At 37.7% G+C, this 21,527-nt stretch overlaps 2 protein-coding genes across 2 annotated transcripts in view; one reads left to right on the top strand and one right to left on the bottom strand.

Annotated features, from left to right (window-relative positions):
- Positions 1–661: 661 nt before the first annotated feature.
- ECHDC2 (enoyl CoA hydratase domain containing 2) lies at positions 662–6,574 on the top strand. Its single transcript, XM_009320189.1, has 9 exons — positions 662–833; positions 1,453–1,540; positions 2,093–2,179; positions 3,384–3,476; positions 4,115–4,171; positions 4,570–4,757; positions 5,223–5,273; positions 5,569–5,616; positions 6,307–6,574. The coding sequence occupies exons 1-9, from the start codon at positions 783–785 to the stop codon at positions 6,382–6,384; spliced, it is 741 nt and encodes a 246-aa protein (XP_009318464.1). The 5' UTR covers positions 662–782; the 3' UTR covers positions 6,385–6,574.
- A 1,242-nt stretch (positions 6,575–7,816) lies between these two features.
- LOC103913662 (protein zyg-11 homolog B) overlaps positions 7,817–21,527 on the bottom strand; it is a 21,051-nt gene continuing 7,340 nt past the window's right edge. Inside the window, exons 3-14 of the mRNA XM_009320188.1 lie at positions 20,133–20,887; positions 17,362–17,502; positions 16,062–16,238; positions 15,830–15,894; positions 15,088–15,187; positions 14,956–15,006; positions 14,149–14,310; positions 13,994–14,041; positions 13,157–13,354; positions 13,011–13,063; positions 12,283–12,380; positions 7,817–9,848 (exon numbers count right to left, since the gene is read on the bottom strand). Coding sequence (XP_009318463.1) covers positions 9,658–9,848; positions 12,283–12,380; positions 13,011–13,063; positions 13,157–13,354; positions 13,994–14,041; positions 14,149–14,310; positions 14,956–15,006; positions 15,088–15,187; positions 15,830–15,894; positions 16,062–16,238; positions 17,362–17,502; positions 20,133–20,887 — 2,039 coding nt within the window. The 3' untranslated portion in view covers positions 7,817–9,657. The remainder of the gene's footprint in view (positions 9,849–12,282; positions 12,381–13,010; positions 13,064–13,156; positions 13,355–13,993; positions 14,042–14,148; positions 14,311–14,955; positions 15,007–15,087; positions 15,188–15,829; positions 15,895–16,061; positions 16,239–17,361; positions 17,503–20,132; positions 20,888–21,527) is intronic.

The raw sequence follows: 21,527 nt of genomic DNA, 5'->3' as shown, positions 1-21,527 counted from the left end.
GACCAGGCGTGACAGATGCAAGGTGCATCTGTGCACCTGCCGCAGCAGCAACAGCATCTTACAATGTTAAGGCCTGGGAAGGGAGCAGAAGTCCAGCCAAGGAAACGGGAGATGTTTATTCTCTCCAAAGCATACAGAAGCCATGGGATAATAATTTACAACACACAAGTGCAAGGAAGAAGTAGGTGGATGTTGTGGTCGTATTTTTCTGCTTGGACCTAGGAACTTTGAGTGAAGTCCTTTCCACTGATGAGCTTATTAACTTTAAATTAAATGGAGCTGCAATTTCAAAATGGTTCTGGAACCTGAACTTGGAGTGACCGGTTTGTGCTATTCTCATGCAAACAGCAATCCCAAGAGGACGGGTTTCTTCATTAAGGAATATACTTGAACACAGTACGACTGTACAATAAAAACTGAATTAAGTAGCATTCGAAACAGAAACTTAAGATGGATTGTTTGGCGTTTTTTTCCATTCCTGCAGTGATTCTAAGACATATATTCTTGGATGTCATGTTCATTTTTTAAAAGTCTGCTTATTTATGTTATTTGCAGTGCTACTGAATTTTACAGTTGTCCTGCATAACTGGGTTTCATAGACGTGGTCTACCACCTCCACTTTTAAAATAACTGGTTGTTTTAGAATATACTTTATATGCATTTTCAGGAAAGAGAAGATGCAGCATATGCAGATCTTGTTCCCAGTTGAATTACTGTGTCAGAGAATTAAATGAAGTATAACTGAAATTGTCTCCTATTACTAAGGTATTGCTGAAATCCTAATGAACCGACCCCACGCAAGAAATTCATTGGGAAAAGTATTTGTAAATGAAGTGAGTATGGGCCTGGCCTGTAAACATGTTTGGAATCATGATCAATAACTAAATGCAGTAAGAATAGTTGTGGGAAGTCTGAAACAAAAACTTAAATCTCTTGCTGAAGGTCAGTGGGAGACTGCATTGGGGCAAGGCAGGTTAGCCTGAAGAAAAAGAGATCATGATATGTCTATACTGCAGTAACTTCAGATGCGGACGGGACAGAGATATTGGAATTATTTAAGTTAGCTAACTCGGATGCAAGTTAATGACCTCACTTGCGTGATTACAACAAGAACATACTCATTGTCAGACCTTTAGCAGATGATCTGTTCAAGGTTGATACATTCTAGAGGAAGTCTGGCTCATGCCTGGACAGGAAGGGGCGTTTAAGGTACAGCAAAAGTTCATCTCTGAATGGAAGAAAAAAAGAGATGGGGAAACGTGTGATTCTGAGGCTATCATGGAAGGATCCTGCTGGCTCCACATATATGATTTCCAGGAAATTCCTGGCACCTGCAGGGGGAAAAAAAAAAAAGATAAACTTTTATCATAGATAGGAGCTTGCTATAATTTAGGTATATACATCCATATGCTTGAAGTTTTTCTTCTCTTGTTTGTACTCCTTCCCTCATAGCTGTTCAGTGCTCTGGAACAACTCCGCTTTGATGAGAAGGTTCGGGTGGTGGTGTTCAAGAGTGAGGTGAAAGGTGTATTTTGTGCTGGTAAGTAACAAAGGCTCTGCAAACTATTATGAAAAAAATTGATGGCTTTTAGGGCTGTGTGCTGATCAGATGGTGCAGAAAAGCAGTTGGAAATGCCTCCTAAAAGAAAAACGGGCTGGCTTTTGTGTAGCAAGTAACAAACACATTATTATCTCCTTTGGCTGTCTGCCTCTCGGCTTCAGTGATGGAAGATGTGTGTGCTGGAGTGAGCCACGCAGGCCACGTGGTGCTACTATTTGTTTCCCATTTATAATCATCTTCAAGCACAGGTGCCTCTGGTATTGGAGTCCTTGGTTTCCAGTTTTATGGATTATCGTCCTTACATGCAGTGATTGGTGCTCCTCTGAAATCTGTTCGAAGGGCACAGAAGAGGAGCACTCTAGCCACTGCTCCAGCCCAAATGTCCACACTCCAACTTCCACTGACCTTACTTAACCAGAACACTCTTATTTCAAGACTTCTGAAATGGTCTGTCCTCTGAGAGGGACAGGAGGCAACACAGTTCAGATGTCTTTTCCCTGTTCCTGGATTCTAACCTTTTTCTCTATTTAGGTGCAGACTTAAAGGAACGTGCAAAGATGGATGATGCAGAAGTTGGACACTTTGTTAAAAGGCTGAGAAATCTCATGGATGAAATAGGTAAATGATTATCTCAGGAAATTCGTTCTAGACTGCCTGTACTGAGACATTTAGAAATGCTGCAGGAGGGGAAGGATGCTAGCCCCAGCAGGTTATCCGTTTAGGAGTAGCTTCCCAAATGGCTCCAGCTTATGCCTGAAACAAACATCTGATTAGAATTAAATACCAACTATCCTGATGCCGTTCCAAGGACATGATGCATTTCAGTACTGCCTTTTCCATGTTGAAGAGCAGCACACATGCATGCATATAATAAGTACCTGCTGTAACAAAGCATTCTATATACAGTTCTGTGTAATCCTTGGGAGACAGTGCTAGACAAAATGAGCAATGCTGGTTGTCCCACTTTTAATACATGCTCTGGAGCACTCAGGAAATGGCAATGACCATGGATTTTGATCTCTGAATGGATTTGTTGAATGTCAGGGGGTTTGTAGCTACAACTCCCCCCCCCCTTTTTTTTTTTCCCCAAAAGGAATATGGACTTCTGCAATTGATTTTCTTCCCCTATTTATGAATTATTGTGCTCTCACTAGAGAGGAATACCAAAGTGAAACCTGACTAAAATACCAATCAGAATTGCAGTAATTAAAAAACAAACAACAACGTAGAGAGAATGACCCTGTCTCACAAACCACAGAAGCAGTCGGGGGAGGGAGGGTGGGGTAGTTACAGCACAGAACTAGCACACGCCTGAAGTCTGCTTCCAGCTCCCTGAGTATTTAAAAAGGTATCTTATCAAGCAACTAATCCTCAGGTACCTCAGGTTCGTCAACTATGAGGTGACAACAGTGTTTACCACGTACAGGAGCCTTGGCTTACAAAAAGCAGCAGAAAAGCTAATCCTTGTAACAGTGACAAGGGATGGTGTCTTTGTTTTGACTGTTTAACCGCAACAGCTGGATATTCACATCATAAATTTGCAAGGAGACAATTAATCCTGTTTTGTGTTGCAGTACTTTGTATTTGCATGCTTCTTTGCATTTAAGAAGAACGTTCTGCATTCTTACAAAGAAGGGAAAAGTGCAAAAAGACAGTTTCTACTGTTTAAAGACAGTCAGTTTGTGGCAGAAGAAAATGAATTCTTGAACAATTTTGAATTGGAGAACTAATAAAAGCTTTAGAATTTAAGCATTTAAATTCCAGAAGTGAGTGGAACAGAACTTCTGGAACAAAACTATATAATCTGTATTGTCTTCTCTAGCTGCCCTGCCTGTACCCACAATTGCTGCGATAGATGGCTACGCATTGGGTGGTGGACTAGAACTGGCATTAGCTTGTGACCTTCGAGTAGCAGGTTTGTGTGTTGCTTAATGTAGGATTCTTTTTGTAATCGGTGACTATATTTTAAAGATAACTTACATGCATGATAGCTGACTGTTAATGGAATCCAGTAGGCTAAGAGGGGAACTTACACAGTTCAAGAAATGAGTAGGCATTTGTCCAGAAATTGTGACATTTGGTTACTATTGGGAAAGCAGTTTCCTTCCTTAAAAAGTAAAGCCTATTTTTAGACTAGATTAGGATTCCTTCAGAAAACTATTTATTGGTAGAACTGAATAGTTATTATCGTGTAATACCAGATCAGCACTCTGGCTAGATCTAACCTTCCCTACTTAAATCAGTTTGAACTGGAAGACTTCCTTCTTCTGTTCCCATTCTTCTATCCATTACCTTTCATCTAGTATGGACCCGAGGTTCATTCTTCTAGATAAAATTGCTACATTAGGGGTAAGCAGCCATACTACACGTCCCTCATCTGACTTGAGATGGACATTGATTAAGCACTGTAGTATTCAGACTTTCTAGCTCCCTGGAGAAATGGAGTTCCAGTTCAGTATTGACAGTTTGTAGTTTTATTAATCAGTTCGGTATGGAAAATCTGTAGTTACGCAGATCAAAAAGTAACTAAACCTTATATTTATTTTTCAATAGCTTCATCAGCTAAAATGGGCCTTATTGAGACCACAAGAGGGCTTCTTCCTGGAGCAGGTGACCTTCATTAAATCTTCAGTCTCTTACTTTTTCAGCTGTATAGTAAATATTTTGCCATTAGAGCACTTGAAGTGTTTTCAATGTAAAATAGAAGTAGCATCTTACCGTGACCCAAGAGATCTATGAATCAAGAGTTCTGTTCCAAGCTCTGTCTCAGACTTGCTATGAATTTAGGGAAGTCCCTTTACACCTTTTCCTGTTTATCAGAATACTCAAAAGGATGCTGAAGCCTTTCAGATGCCTTGCAAATTGTTGACATATTCAGCTAGTAGTTATTAAAGACACACATGATCTCTTTATTTTTCAAACCTCCTTGTTATATAAGGAGACAAAATACTATTGTTTTTTGGGCATTTCTCAGAAATGGAAAATGGTGTTTTTGCTGTTGTCATAAGGTGGAACCCAGCGCCTGCCTAGATGTGTTGGAATAGGTCTTGCAAAGGAACTAATTTTCACTGGTAGACAGATTGATGGACAACAAGCCTTCTCAATGGGATTAGTAAATCACACAGTGCCACAAAACAGTGAGGGAGATGCAGCTTACCAGAGAGCATTAACTTTGGCTAAAGAAATCCTTCCTCAGGTAAGTGTGTTATTCATGTGGTCAATGTAAAGAAGGCATTTGTGCTTCCCTTAAGAGAGAGCAAGCAAACAAACAGTTGAAATTCCTTTCTATGAAATTAATAATTAAAGTCTTGGTTCCTGATGTTTAAGTCTCTTAACTCTGTCCTGTTTTGTAATGCAGTTTCTGTAGGAACAAGTCTTAACATCCAGCTGCTTAACCTATAGCACAGTTTCACCTCCCAGCTGTGGTTATGCAGACCTGTAGGACACATTGAAACCTTGCACCATGTACATCTATTAACTGTAGATAACACCAAATTGTTTTTAAAAAACACTTATTAACTTACTGCAAATTTCTGTAGACTAAAAGGTCATTTGGAGGTAGGATAATGATACAACAACTATGCTATTATGAACTGATGTGGCTTTAATTATTTTTAAATGTTTATTGTGGTTTGTTTTGGTATTTTTTCCTTTAATAAAGGCTCCATTTGCTGTGAAAATGGGCAAACTGGCAATAAACAGAGGAATGGAGGTAATTATTTTTTTTTTAAAATGCTGTGGTAAATGAAGCAGACAGGCTGTTTAGAACAGATGAGTTATAATCCTCGTTTAGACAAGGCATTTAAAACCATTTCAGGGGTTTTAAAGATTTTCTTTAAAGACAAAGTTAATATGGCAGGATTTTTTTTCTACAGATGCTAGCACTGTAGTTCTAATACAGGACTGCAAGTCACTCACTACAAGTGAATGTTTCTTGATCTGAGGGCTGTGAAGAGTTTTGAGGGCTATACTTCAGACAAGTCTCCCTCCTTCCCTCTCATCCCCAGGTTGACATTGCATCAGGGATGGCTATTGAGGGGATGTGTTACGCCCAGGTAGGTTACCTTCAGAATACATTCCTGAAAGGAACAACTGTACATTTTCTAAAGCCAGGTATTCACAGCATCCTCTTGTATTTTCCTCTCTATAAGGGAACACTAACAGCTAAATCTAAAGCTTTGAGAACATAACTTGAGTGCAGTTCCAGATACCTATTTCAGAATATTAATTGTTGTGTCACACATAGCTGCCTCCCTCAGCTTGCCTGAGACCAGAGTCCTTCCTTAAATACCGTTCTAATGTCATTGTATATTCTTAAGTTTCAACAATGTTAACTATAGGATGAGCTTTACGAATTGTTCTTGTTTTAACAAATTAAAAAACAGGTTCCTCCTGTAGTCATTCTTTCTGACAAGTTTTGAGAGCATGCACCTTTCTCAGCTAACGGAACAATGTAACTGCTGTGCCTCTCAATGTATTTTAAGATGATAAAGTATTAAATTTATGGAAAATTGTTTTCTTAATATAGTTTGTGGTGTATGGTCTTTGTCTTAAATGCTTTGCTTGTGATTTACGCTACAACCCAGTCTCATTTTCCTAATTGCAAAACATGGAAGGTGGGACCTTTAACATATCATTGAAAGAAAAGGAATCTTAGTCTTAAGACCACTACTGCCAAATTAGTCAGTACTTAAAAACACAGACTTGTCAATGAAAAACATACCACTTTTTCTTTAAAAATTTAGAATATTCCCACAAGAGACCGTCAGGAAGGGATGGCTGCCTTCAAGGAGAAACGACCACCTCAGTTTATCGGCAAATGATGCTTCCTAGCGTCCCCTTGATTTTTTGAAGGTAAAGGAGGACTGAAGAAGACCCACCAATTTCTTGGGATTATTTTTATGACTGCATGCTCTGTACTTAGCTCCTTGCTTTGGACTGCATTTCTAAATACTCCACTGGATCATATTGCTGTAAGAATTCCCAAATAAAGATTTAACTTTGTACAGCTGATGTTTTTAAAGAGCATACATCTTAAGTCAGTGGTTATGGCTCTCAAACAGATGTCAAGTAAGGAATATGGAGAAGCTTTGGCTTACCATAAGCAAATTAAAAAAAAAAAGGCAGAAAACATGCTGCATCTAAACATTGATAGGAAAAAGAAAAAAAAAAAATCACTCTGAGGAGAAAGTCAGCTTGTAAAGAAAGAAAACCTTCCTCAGCTCGCTTCCCATTATCAGTGCTCTTCCAACTAAACAGACAGAACTAGCAGTATTAACACAGCAATGGCATTTTACCCCAGATCTGTTGTGAATAGTGCAAAAGGCCGTGCTATCGCTCCAGCCAACTGAACTTAACGTCTCTTTGGTATCAGTGCTTGAGAAAATGCAAGGCCTGTATGTGCATGTATATATGGCCACCATATCAGTCTATGCCAGACATCTCAAGCATGTCACCTCTCTCCCATGACCTATTTTTCTCTGTTGCCTGCCTGAAGTTACTTTTTCCCCCCTCTGCTTAGAGGTTCTCCAGCACTGAGATGTACTGCACAATTTAGCTCTACAACTTCTTACTTCCCTAGACTGGGGCTTTAAAGCAAAAATGAATTAGTATAGAGAAATACATTTCTAGTAATTACTTTATAGGTTATCAAAATATACTTTAAAAATGTAACTTACCACACTGGAACTGGGTGTCACTTTATGCTATGATAGTCTCTAAGCACACCACAATTTCACTTGTGCCAAAAGTTACCCAAGCAATTCTGTGGGTGAGGTAACCTTACCAGATTATACACGTACAAGTTTCCTATGTAAAGATCTGCAAAGATAAAGCAGGTATAATCTTCAGCCTTCACAAAAAAGATCGCAAATGCCACAGGTGAAATACAAGAGAGTTTAAAAGTTGCTTCCAGAATTATTCTACCCTGGCAGGAACTCCTGAAGCTACACAGGAATGCAGGATTTATACCTTATAGGCGTTCATACTTTTCAGCTTAAAAGAACTCTGCTCACTATTTGTTTGCCTGAAGCATGCGGGAACAAAACAAGAAGGGTATGGAAAATCATTTACAATCTCTCTGCTTGCTGGTTGCAGAACTTCATGAAGTAACAGCTTCACCATCTGGACTGATGCCAGTATTACATTCATTTTGTGCTGCATATAGTAGTAGACTTCCCTGCCCCCCCCCCCCCCCCCCCCCGTTTTGTTAAAATGCTTTAGCAAGTTCTCCTGTTATTAGGAAAAACCAGTACTGTAAGGAGAGTTGTCATCTTTATTTTAAAATCTTGTAGCAATTGATTTATGTTCATTCTAGTAACACCAATTTTGACAAGTTTTGTGTTCCATTTCATGTAACAGAAGTTTCGTAGCAGAAGTACCGTAGCAGACATCTCAGAAGGGTGGTGGGTAAAGGCTTGCAGGCCATTTTTCATTTTTTAAACCACCTTCACAATTCAAAGCTACAACCAATTTAATTTCTTTCCAAATCAAGAAAATGGTATATAACTAGATACATACATGAAAATGACGCTAGCCAAATTATAGCTTTGTACAAAAAGCAGTTACACAACATTGATTAAATTACTGGATCAGTACCTTTTGAAGTTGCTGAAATACACAATAACTAGATTATTGAAGATTAGAGGTGATGTTTTTATTTGAAGGATGGGAGTTGGGAGAGGAAAGGAGTTAAAAATAGTAAAATACGGTCATCATGAAGAAGCCATCCCTGCTAGTAAGCTACCAAACATAAGTTTTCTTTTTAAACTCAATTACCAATATATTTACAGAACAATCTCTGAATATCAATCAGTTGCCATGAAATATGGAGGCTAACCAGATAAACAAAAACAATACCTGAAATAAAACTGAATTTGAACAGACATGCAGTTTGCTTCCATCACTTGTATTTTATCAGGCATCTGTATGCCGCGCAGTGTTTCATTCAACACATCATTTGAAACCCATAGGTAACCAAGAAAGAAATAAGTTGTTACAATTAGCATCTTTATGTAAAATTTCACACTCCAGAAAACAATGCAATTGACACAGGGCTTACATAGAACATTGGGTGGTATTTTGCACTGTGATGACTTGGAAATATAATTCACTGCACAACACTGACAGAATATTTACAGAAAACAACAGAGCAATCATTAGTCTCTTATAAATAAGGTGACCAAATATCCTGGGCCTCCTATCAAGACGTGCAATCCCCTTCATGATGAAGACAAGTCAGTTACCTTGCTCTAATGAGCCTTCTCCTTTCCCTATCAGTACTCTAAAAACAACAGATAGATATCACACACAACCAAAAGCAGTCAAACAACAACAAAAACCCCTTCTTGTTATCAAGTTTAACATCTCAAGCTTAGTTCATCCTTTTAGTATTGCATCTCCTTTTAATCCTGTTTCTATTGCTTTACTTCAGCAGGTTTCCCCTTTCCCTGATGCAATGCCGATCCCCACCTTACTAAGAGCAGGGAGGACTCGGGGGAGCTGAACTGCAAAAACCTATTGTTCTAGCAGTAAGGAAGACAAAAGAACACAGCTTGCAGGCAAAAGGAAAAGGAAGTTGAAGACCCCATTTGTGTTCAGAAGGGTTATGAGACAATTACTTTGGTCACCTTAGTTACAAGTCTCATATTAACCTGCATGCATGTACTTTTGTTTTAATCTGTGAAAGTGTTGAATCTCACAACCACACGGTTCTATTCAAACACCAAACTGGTAAACAGTGTTATGAACAGCAATCATAGGGATGAAATAACTTTTTTTCCCAGAAATCACAAAACAAGATATTCCTAGAAGTCTTTTTTTCAGATGTGCATATTGATCTGTACAAGTCCCATCTCTTTGTAGCCAGCAGTAATCCTACAGGTAGGACCAGCTCAAGCAGTGACCCTTTACAAGTTGCATATGTGGTTGCCATTAAAGTTGACATTCACCAAAGGTTACCGTACATGATTCTGGGTACCACAATTATCGGCAAATCACTTTAATGGTGACCACTATATTACAAGTTACTCCAACTACACACACATCAGAAAGGATTGTTACAGAGACAATACTTTACACTCCTATACCTGCAGCTTTCAGTTCGGTTTATTTTGTTGCTGTTTTCTACATGGAGGTGGTCTCCCATGACGCATAATGTGTTTTTCCAAACTATCCAGGATGGCAATAGCAATCCTTTGGACATGTGGATCAGTCTGGACGTTTTCCTTGATGTTGTATAAGTGCTGTAAACCACCTTCTTCAATTAACATGCTGCAGTACCTGGCAGCTGTAATAGGATTTAAAAAAAAAAAAAGTATCTAGGGTGAATGTAGCAGATACTGTAAACACAGATTCAAATCCACTTTCGTCTCCTAGACCAGGCAGCATTTAGGACACTCCCTAGAGTGCCTACAGAAGTGCATTTGTACTTCAACAAGTGACAACAGAACAACAGAGTTGCTTGGACAGGACTACAATTGTAATCAGGTCTGTTTCCATGTCTGTCTTAGCTGACTGGAAAGTGCCTTGTAACATGCACAGTATTCTCTCTCTCCTCCCACCTCCTCTACAGGCATTTTAAGTGCACATATATAAGTTTTAAGAAACGGGAATCAGAAGTACTATAGTATCTGTGAGTACCCAGGTAAAAATATCACCTTTACCAAAAACCTCAGTACAGAACAGTTACCAAAAAGTGGTAACTTACATAGTAAAATGTGGTATATCAGATATACCACATAATTTGTACAGGCTTGTAGAGTGAATGGGAACTAGTTCCTTCGAAAACAGTTTGCCAAATACTATTGATGGTGGCCTTTAACTAGTTATAAGTTGCTATGAATGCCTTTTCAGGGATAAAATTACACTTTTCTTTCCACTTTCATTATCAATTTTAAAAAGTTGAAAGTGCACCTACATCAGCTCCAGTGTTACTACGTGCAAGGACCAGCTATAAAAAGAGCTATACGTTTAATGTAGCATGCAAGCTTCAGAAGTTGTTACAAAAAGGTCAGGATGCCTGTAATGCAATCCACAGAGCATTACCTCAGATGTGCCCAATTTCACGATTCGTATTGGTGAAGCAACACCAGAGTTGTTTAAATGCTGACATTAATCATTTCACTGGGGATCACATTTACTGCAGTGCTAGTAATATTTTAGTTAACTCATTGTGGTGGATATGATATAGAGAAACAGCAAAAGGAGAAAAAATAAACAAGAAAAATCAATCCCATTAATTCCAGACTACTTTTCACCCTCATCTAAAAGAGGAGGTCAAAATAAAATGCATCTCCTCTCCAGGACAAAAAGCTTCTCGGTGCCAAGCACCAAAAGCTTAAGATTCTCCCCGCAAATAAATCTCCATATTTCAGAATCAAACACATTTTCCCTTAGAGTAGGTTATTACATTTGCTACCAAACATTCTGTTTCTCTGCAACTTTGTCCAGAAGCTTCTGGCACCAACTACTATCAGAACTAAATTTCAGGAATACTGTCTTGATCTCAAATCAGGAGTATGCTATCTGAGTTATTTCCAGCCTCTCCATTCTACAGAGCAGTTACTGTCAATACAAACCTCTGTGGCATGTTGAAAGCCCAGAGGTTAGGGCAGCACAAAATAAACACTAAAAATAAATAGAACAAATAGGACCTAAGTTAACAGGGCTGAGGCACAAAGAGGGGGAGAAAGCTTGCTTTAATTTCATTAATACAGAATTACAGGGTCTTAATCAAAAACTGTTATCGAGAGTCTGACCAGTAGAATAACTTTGTCAGAACAGTCCTACTTCAACATGGGAAGAGTCCTCACAGATCTCTGGACAGTGTACCCTGGGAACAGTGTCTCATTACAGTTACAAGCTCTATAAAGAGTAGGAAAACAGTATGTTATGTGCAATTATATATTATGCCATGTTTTGTTTGGTCCCGAATAGATGTCTTTTCACTATAGGAATAGTGATTTATAGGACAGGGATAAACAAGCATAGATATACTGCTGTCAAGAAGATTAAAAAGCTGGCAGAGAAAATACTTTTAATACTTTAGAGGAAAGCTGCTTTATATCTGGTAGAAGTGAATGACAATACACACATTCACATTGTACAAATTTATGTCAAAAAAAGGCATTAAAAGCAGGAAGGTTTGTCCAGTCTTACATTTAAGTACACTCAGGGGCTTTGTTTCCTTCCCCAACACTCGTGCATTTCATCACATGCTCTCAAATCATTTTACAAACAAGACATTGGTGTTCTCATTTTGCAGATTGGAAAGACAGATTAAGAAACTGACCTTCAGGTCATAGCAAGTTATTGCAAAAAGGTGATTACAGACAAGGATTACCTAAAACTTCTGTTCAGATAGTAAGAGATAGCTACCTGCTACAATCATTGTTCTTAATTTAGAAAAAATTTGTTGCCCATTATTAATATTTACATTTCTGAATAAAAACACCTGTGCAAGCCAAAAGTGTGGTTAACCTTAACACATGTCCACATTTTGGAATTAATATTATGCATTTAACAGTAAAATTCCAGTAAATAAAGACGACAAAGAACTTTTATTACTCTCTTTTCCTGCCCCATTTAGTCAAAGGCTAAATGTAGTTTCTCCAGAGATTTGGAGCGAATACTCTAGGAATTCTTATTTTTCCCACTTCATGCTAGTGAATAATATACTAAGAAATAAGAATTTTGAGGGTAATATTATTTTAAATACATACGATTTTTGCTGCAGACGTGCTGCATGGCCCACACTGCCCATAACTGGACACCAGGTGTCATGAAACAGCCAAGTAGTGGAAAAAACGGATTGAAAGACCTATTAAAAAAAAAGGAGAGGAACAGCAACTCACTTTACTACTAGATATTATTACTTCACATGTTGTCTACTCATTCAGCTATGGGTTTAACTAGGAGAGACACTTGATAAACTAGAGTTTTAGATGCAGCAGGCAAGTCTTTTAATGTTTAAGACAATTACTAGCAAAAATCATATATAGTGGATATGTGGTATGCTTTTACCATACTATCTGGATGCCTCCTGCTCCTTAAAAACAGGAGTAAAACCAGTGGAAGTTATAAGGATTAGATGGACAGTAATTATCTAATTGTACATTTTGGCCTCAAGCTTCTTTATCTAGGACAGATAGTGCTAACATAGTGCTAGCCAATATAACCTTACCGGTTAATCTTTGTGTCTGAGTCTTTTAGACATGCAGCTGAATACCTTTAGTAGAAAAGCAGGCAGAACAACATTATATTTTTCTTTTACAGGAGTTCCTAACCTTCTTTGCTCACAAAGGGAAAATTAACATGGGGTATATTTTAAGCCGATAGGTGTTTTTCCACTGGACAAAACCATGTCTGGCTAGTAGCTCACTCTGCTTCGGGATCAAGTTTTAAACTAGTTCAGTTTACTTTCCAAACTCTGAGTCAAGAGAATAGTTACCTGTAAGCCACCATCTCACATTCTGGGGTTGGCCAATTCAAAATGGCAGAATGCTGCAAAATACAGAACCAAGAACACTCACTGTTAAATACAAACCTTGAAAAAATATTAGAAGAGTATGATAAAATTCACCATCATTTCTGTACCAGCTGTTCAAGGAGAGATGTCCTCTGGCTGCGACTTAATGTCCAGGCCTGCTCTCCTCGAGATATCAAATGAGCAATAATCCCTGCTGCAAAGTAGCTAACTTCCACCTCCACACTGTGCAGTAATTTACTGATGTGGTCTATAAAGTCCTTCCACATTAATTCAGAATGGAGTTCTTTAACTTCAGCTATGTTATTCTGGAGGGGAGGGGGGCGGGGGGAGAAAACAGAAAAGAGAAAATATCAACAGAAAGAATACAACATGAGAGAGAGAAACATAAACTTGAACTACATTATGTAAGTAAACACATATAGACACCAGGATGAGATCTTCATACATCCAGGTGACCACCAGATGCCAAAATACTACTTTTGCTTTTGAAAACTTTTCTGGTCTAATGCAGAAATTTGCCTCAAAACAAAGAGGTTTTCTCATAAATAATTTTAGGCCGTTAGCATGCAGAGTACACTAAAGTAAAGGCTAGTTTTAACATTCTTGAACACACTCAATTTCAGCAAACTTCAGCAGTGCATAATTCTGAATTCCATTGATTTTCAACCTACTTTTTGTATTTGGACTCATCTGAAGCCTTACTCACTGCTCCTTCTTAAAAGCTCTTTTTGTTTACTGTAACCATCAATTTCAATATAACTAGTGCTTTTGGAGAATTGGTAAAACAGTACAAAACAATGTCAGTTATGAATAATGCACACTATAAAGATTAAAGAAGAACGTAAAAATATTAGGCAAGTTTTCAGATTAACATGGGGTTAAAAAAAAAAAATCCGTTTTTAAAATTATATATCTCAAGGCTTTTTTTTGTGTGTTCATCTCACCAGAAGTCCAAGAACTTTCTGTTGAATGGATGATTCAGACGGAAAAGACTGTGGAAAAAAGAAACAAACTATAGGTGACTATTTATGCTTATTATTGAAACATTGTTAATTATCAACGTATGTTGATAACCCACCACCAAAACTGAATTCTTTACCTCTAAGACTCTCATGAAAAGTTCTAGCCCTTGATTCTCAATGAAGTGCCGACATGTTGTTGGAGATTCATCAGTGAGGTTCCAAAGTGCACTCAACGTGAACTTGAGGGTAGTATCTACAAGATTCTGATTTGTTTTCTGTTTAACTATTTGTAGAAGTTGCTGGAAAAAACCCAATCAAAAAATCCCAGTTATGATTGCGTATCAAAAAATTATTAGTTCCTCTGCTTCTTTCTGCACCAACTGGGGTAATGCATAGCTATCATTTATATGCAGAGTAAAGATCTACATGTTTAGGGTCAAACTATACAAAATAAAACAGCTATTAAACTTTTTACCTCCCCTTTGAACATGGTTACCTGCTAGAGGAATTCCTTTCTCTTCACCATAATTACATGTGTAGTACTATTACAGACGGCACAAAGCCATCCACAGAACTGTGGACTCCACGTGAACATTGACAGCACTAACCACTTACTTCAAATATTCTCTTTTTGAGCATCTTTCGTCTTATACAATGGATTTCAAAAGAGATGTCTTGCTATTTTACTTTGTATTAATTGTGTCAAGTTTTTCCACTTTGGCTTCTTTTCATCTATGATAATATGTCTCATTGCCACTGTCTCTGATATTATCTCTAACAAATTCCCTAGGCTCTTCTCTTCTAAAGAACTTTCAAATGAATACAGGTTAATGTGTTCTTAGAATTCTATCTACTTATGTTTATTTTGTATCTTTAGGAATACTGTTAGCATGAGTAGCTGGAGAGGATGGTATTTTTGACTGTCAGGAAAGTATCTGACTTACCCTAACAATGAAGAGCTCTGCACCAAGTTGAGCTGTTTGCTCTGTTGAAAGCTGTAAACAAACAGAACCATATCAACAATTTTTTAGATTTCAGAAATATTATCCTATCACCTCAAAGCTTAAATTTCATACCTTTGCAGCAAGAATGGAAATTATGGCTACAGCCATCCTTTGCATGTTTTGATCTTCGTGATTACACAGCCACTGCATGACAAGTTTGGCTGCTTCAAACCTGGAAGTTAAAAATAAATTCAGTTTTTAGAAGTCTCATAAGTCTTAGTAAAAGAAAAATGTACACAGACAACACATTGGCTAGAAATGCATGCAAGACAAAATAAACTGGAAGAAGTATGCCTTGTACCAAAAAAAACAGTAGAAATACACAGTGAAGTTACAGGTATTGCATGAGCCTCAGTCAGCTTTGAGTTGTTTGCTTAGGGTCTCTTACTTCTAATTATGTATCAAAGTGCACAGGAATTGCTTCCAAAGAAGGAAGAAAAATTTGGCACAATCTTCTGAAACATCAGACCAACACACTTCAAAGCATTTGGGCAAAACATTTAAGTAGAAAAATCTCTGCAAAAAGCAATCCCATAGTTTCCTAGAGAAATCCTGACTTCTGTTACACACAATTAGTGATAGACACATCCAGGTGAAGTAAAAAAAATTCCTGTACACCAAAGGATTTTTTTTCAGACCTATATTCAATCGTGAATTACAGGCCCAAAATAATATAGACCAGACAAATTCAGCACACTGGAATGATTTAAACTGAGCAAAACTGAGACCAGAAACAAACCTTCTGAAGGAACAGACAAAAAAGAAAAGTATTCTGCAATGCTACAACTCATTTTAACTGACATATAAAACTTGCCTGTTAAATGGAACATCCTGAAGTATTCTGTCACTGCATAGTGAAAGAAGGCAATTCTTTTGCAGCTATGAGAAATGAAAAAGAATTACTTCAGAGACATACATATTTCAGAACACTTTCTTGCTATGAATCATTAAACATATTTCCACGAGGTCATGAGATGTGGAGAAACCTTTTGTAAGATCCACAAGACAAGGAATCCTACAGAAAATTAAGAAATTTCATCTTTTACCTGTTGATGATTTGGGAAGTGTTCCATGGCCTTCAGGAGCAAGTGAGTAACATCGGCCAGAAGCCGCACAGGCATGCCTGCTGCTAAATCTTGCTTGGTTAGGTTGAAGACACATGCACTTGCTGCTAACTGCACGGGCAAGTTCAGGGGGTGATTTCTCATTCCAATAACCACAAGCTGAAATGCAAGAGTTTTGCCCACATTAGTTAGTTACACGTTTGCACACACACCTCAAGAGCAATCCATTGTTGCTTGAGGCCACAACAATGACTCACAGCACCCAATTTCTGCCTCCCTTTTACTTAGGTGAAAAATCCATCTGGTGTGATTTTAATTCTCAGGAAGAACATTTCCTTCTGCTCAGTGATTCAAAGCTGACAACTTCTATTTCTCCAAGTCCTTTTGCACCGGTTGCGGCAGCCTCTCAAAGGAGATGCTGCATGGAATGAAAGATTCCTAGAAAGATCCAGGGTTTGCTCTCCACACTGGGATAAAAATCACCAAACCCTTTCAGAGATGAATGAGGTAGGACACAGTTTCTGCAGTGTAATGGTAATTACGTGTAATGTAGTGGCTTGTTGTTTGGTGACCAGCCATTTCAGATCACATCCTAAGCTGCGAGGTCAGGATATATTTTTCACACCTTCTTCCTGAATTATGTTTTTGGCTATGTATGTTGATTGTGGTCTCAAGTAAGAAAATATTTTTCGTGTTGATTATTGATTGCCAAAGTCTTTTTAATACTGAAGCCAACAAAATCAAGGTCACTTGTTCAACTTCAAAGAGGATAGGAAAACCAAAAATAATCTGTCCTACTGATACCTCTTTTTATGATCACAGTAAAAACTAAACCATTCCTGGTGTTCTAGACATGGAAAGCCAATGCCTACAATGGATTTCTAAGGAAGTTTCTAGGATTTTCCAAATTAGAGCCCAATATAAAACAGTAACAATATTTATTCACTTGCTATCATACTGGAAGGTGACAGTGAAGTATCACTAAATGCCTTCCTTATTATTACTGCTTTGTAAGCATCAGCAGAAGGCACTGTTGTACCTGGGGAATAAGACTAGACAGACCTTTGATTTGACCCAGTACGTATATGTTCTAATGACACAATTCACCATATACATAACTTGTTGAAATAGTTGTTAATTTTTCTCCGACATTAAAATTTTAATCTTAAAAATCACAACCGAAAAAATGTAAAAACTTATAAAATAATTCATACCAGGGTTTTGGGGATGAGCTCAGTTTAAGGAACAATGCATGACAATCATCAAAACTATATTACTTTACCTTTAAAATTTCAGGCTTTGTTTTTTCCATTACATGCGTCAGGCTGAATAAATGAAAGAGTGCTTCTCTCACAAAGAAGGCCCGTTCACTGTAACGCTTCAGTGCTTCAGAAATCTGAGTTTCATTTGCTTCTCCGGACACCTACGAACAGAGAAATAATCTTTAGTTCAAGATGTCATCTTTTTACTTTAAAAATTTTGTTCTTAAAAAGCGCAAAGCTGCAGTTTCAAAGGTGGTGATATTTTTAGCCAAATCCTTCAGTAAGCAAATGATTACTTTATCTGGCCATATTAATCCAGAACTACACGATCTTCAAATATTCTTCATAAAGAGGAATCTGCATTATAAGCCAAAGTTAGGCTTCAGCCATGTCTTTAAGCAGAACTGTATGAAACCAGTAAGTAAAAATAGCACTTCATAACAAAAGCTGCTTATGATGCACCAAATGCCTAAAAGCACTACATGTAACTGAATGCTCTGTCAAATGCTGCTGATAAACTGATGAAGATGGTATTTTGGCTGTAATTTTTTGGCTCTGGGTTCTAGCTCTGGTGATAAGAAAAGATTTCCATTCTTCGTCTACATCAAGTTTCTTATAAGTTATATCTGTAGCAATAGCTTTCCAGTACTGTATTAAAGAACTAACCATTGCTCTCTGCTAAAGAAGTAATTCTTAAAACCAGACTTTAAATACATGTGAAAACTAAACAATGAGCTAACTTAAGCAAAGACTGCATTAGAAGCTATCAGCTGTTGACTAATACGAGCTTAAGTTCAGAATATTAAATCAGCAACTAGCTGCAAATTTTCTCCACCTCCCAATCTGCTATATTTTCCATTTAACTACATTTTATCTACTTTATAACTGTAAGTTGTATAGCTGTAGACGGTTTGTTCCTCAGTCCTACTATTCAATGAATCATTGCTGCAATCACTGTTTTTTTAAATTCTTAGGGAAGCAGAACTTGTTCTACTTAATGTGTCACATAAGGGAAAGCAAATGTTCATAGATTGAAGTGTCACATTCTGTGCATCCTGTATTGTATAGAGCCAAATTTTTTGAAACTTGCTAGATCAGGAATATATTACAGCCTTGAGAGAACCAATACCATCTTGGATTTTGTTTTGTATTCTCTACTGATTAGAACAGGGCAATCATATTTACTGACATGTTTTGCAGCCAATTATACACTACATGAAGAATTTCCATTTGGCTTCATGTTCTCAACTATAATGTCTGCCTAGTGTTCAATCTTTCAAGAATTTTCTATAATCAAATTTCAGAGGACTGCTGTAAAGACAGTAATATTTCACTTCTGCTGTCTCCATGAGTGCTGTGTCCTGTTTATTCTTTAGCCGTATCTAGACCAAGCAGCTGAGTATTTCAGTATAGTCACTAATGAATTTCAGGTCACCAAAAAAAAAAAAGGGGGGAGGGACCCAATCACTGCCTACAGTCTCTTCTTGACAACTATGCCTTAAAAAAAGAAACAAGAAAGAAATGCAAACTGCTTTTTGCTAACTATACGGCTACAAGTTCATCATGATTTTCACATTATTGAAACCTTCTTCCTTCCTGCCTTTTCATAGCACAGTCACTTGTGTGAAGCATGTATTCTAAATAGCAAGGATTATATTGAATTATTTTATACCAAACATGAGGTATAATTTCCTGATGCCGTACATCACCAAACAGGAACTTGCTTTCTCCAACAATGCATTTCAACATTCATACACATCGCTATCAGCTGTGACAACTAAGTACTCAAGAGACTCAGCCATTAACAACTGTCAAAAGTTCCGGTGGGGGGGGGAATAAAATTGTGTAGCTGTGTTACCTCACTTGCCTATAACAAGAGCATTCCGAATTTTAAAATTGAAGTGCAAAACTCAACTTGCACAGGAGACAGACTAAACTATGGACACATTATGCAAACTCTTCCTCATTCCCTCTGCAGTTTCCATCATCCTCATGGCACAGTAGAAAACAAAACTCAGAATCAGAGATTATATACCGCTGATACTGACATGTCTAAAATATCTTTTTCTTCTTTAATTCTGACCCCTTCATATCAGGGACAGGATAGGCTCATTCTCCAGTAAGTGCGTGCATGTTCTACAGAACAGGGAACGACATCTTGTTGCTTGCACTAAAAGATAAATTGATGCACTTCAGCAATCTCATCCTAAGGGGCTGAGTAATTTAGGATTTGTTCACGAGGAGGAAGTTTTTTGTCCTAAGTAATTGCTTCTTACATGTTCATCACCAAAAGACCTTTCAAGGTGGGTAAAAATACTGTAATAGGAAATGGAAGTGGTGATGGAGTACAACAGCAGCTCAGTTATTAAGTTTTATTGTGTCTGCTGGGTTCATCATGAACTGCTCAGCTTATGCAAATTGTACCTCCACCTCTTACATATTGCTGCCTTATGCTAGGTACTGTGCTGGAATCCAGAGAATATTTTTCCAGTAAATGACTTCAGACTAGACAAAGTTCAGTTCTCTCGGATCCGTTATGTTAAATCAGGATCTAAGGCTCACTGAAAAGGCACAGAAGATAGATGCTTCTTACAATAGTATTACGTAAATTTAGCAGTTTCTGTGCCAGAATTAAGTAGGAATTTGACATAAAGTCAGTAATTACAATTAACAGTTAAAAAAAAAATATACAGCCTCCTTCTGAAACACCTACATACATTTGTTACAAATGATTAGTTCTATTTTTCCTGCACATTGTAATTTTTCAGTAAAATTAATTCCCCCGCTTAACCTTTAGGTTTCCTTCTCCTGTTAGGAATTCTGAGTAGCCGGCATCAGTAGCTAGCAGTCCTACAAACTGCATTGTGGGACGTTGCTGAATAAATGCTTCTACAGCTTTATCCGTAACATGTTTTCTTCCAGAAATGTCCAAAGACACAAGGTTAGGCAAGATATCTTTCTGTTCCAGCAAACGAAGTGCTATGTCTGATGTGAACTGTTTGTCATCTGAAATATCAAGGTGATTCAGGTATTTTAGTTCTCTTATAACATCCAGAATCTGGGTTGTGGTCATTTTCAAGCATTTCAGGTGGTGCATGGTCAAAGACTTGAGTCGGTCTTTGCAGGTGAGGAGTGCTGTTATGTCAGTAACAGAGGTGTTCGATATATCCAGACTTTCTAACCTAGGAAGTGAAGCAACATCTGCCAAGTCCTCATTGTAGAACAGAACATTGGTAATACTCAATGCACGAAGCCCAGACAACTGACTGAAGCACCTCTCGTATGGGTCTTCCAAAGAAAGAGTTAGTGAGTTCAGCACAAGGCATTGCAGATTTTGTTGGATCCATTTATTGCTGCCAAGTCCACTTATAATGTCTGTGATTGTTATATCAGCATTCACCCCAGTAGCATCAAGTTCTACCAGCTTGTGATGGCAGAATGCTTTCCGGAAAGCCACCGCAGAGATTTTCGCTTTCCGGATACAAGCTCGTTTCAAACGCATCTGGTTGCCTCGGAAGATGCCCACAGTTCCATCATTCAGAAGCCCTGTTGGAAAGGAGCATTAGTGTTTGGCTCCAGTGTTATAGAACACCACTTTTATTTTAAGAACCCAAAGGGTACAAAGCGTTAACAAAGAAAATGAATTGCAAAGTAGTTTGTCTTTGATCATTATGCCACGATCCCAAAATTTTATATTTGAGATTCCACTTTTAAGATTACGATCTCACTTTCAGAAAATGCCAGGTTTAAGAATAGGACAGATAAATTAAGATGTCATATATACACATTACCTGTTTGGTTCAGAACATGGAACATGCAGTAAATAAAATGTGGATATGATTCAAAAACATTCAGACTGCTGCCTGCATTTTCTGGATTTTCTAACTAGCTAGAAATGTGTTAAAAACAGAATTTCAAAATTTCTGAAAGTGATTCTTCCCTGGTCACAGTTCCATTAATCTCATGATAGTAGCAGCAATTAATGACCAGTTCTCATCTTGCTTTAATTCCATTGAATAATTTAGCATTTGATTGAATTCATAAGTAAGATCAATACACTAAACTAAGCTAATTAAGTTCTTCTATATATCCCTCATGAAGAAGGTAGGAGCGTTGCTCATAAACAAGCTGAATGTGAGAAAGAAACCTAAAAAGTGATTCAAAGAGGAGAAAGAGGAGTACAAGG

This window comes from Pygoscelis adeliae, unplaced genomic scaffold, assembly GCF_000699105.1.
Source record: "Pygoscelis adeliae isolate BGI_AS28 unplaced genomic scaffold, ASM69910v1 Scaffold393, whole genome shotgun sequence".
Taxonomy (NCBI): domain Eukaryota; kingdom Metazoa; phylum Chordata; class Aves; order Sphenisciformes; family Spheniscidae; genus Pygoscelis; species Pygoscelis adeliae.
The sequence above is the reverse complement of the archived record's forward strand: the minus strand, read 5'-3'. Positions and strand labels throughout refer to the sequence as shown.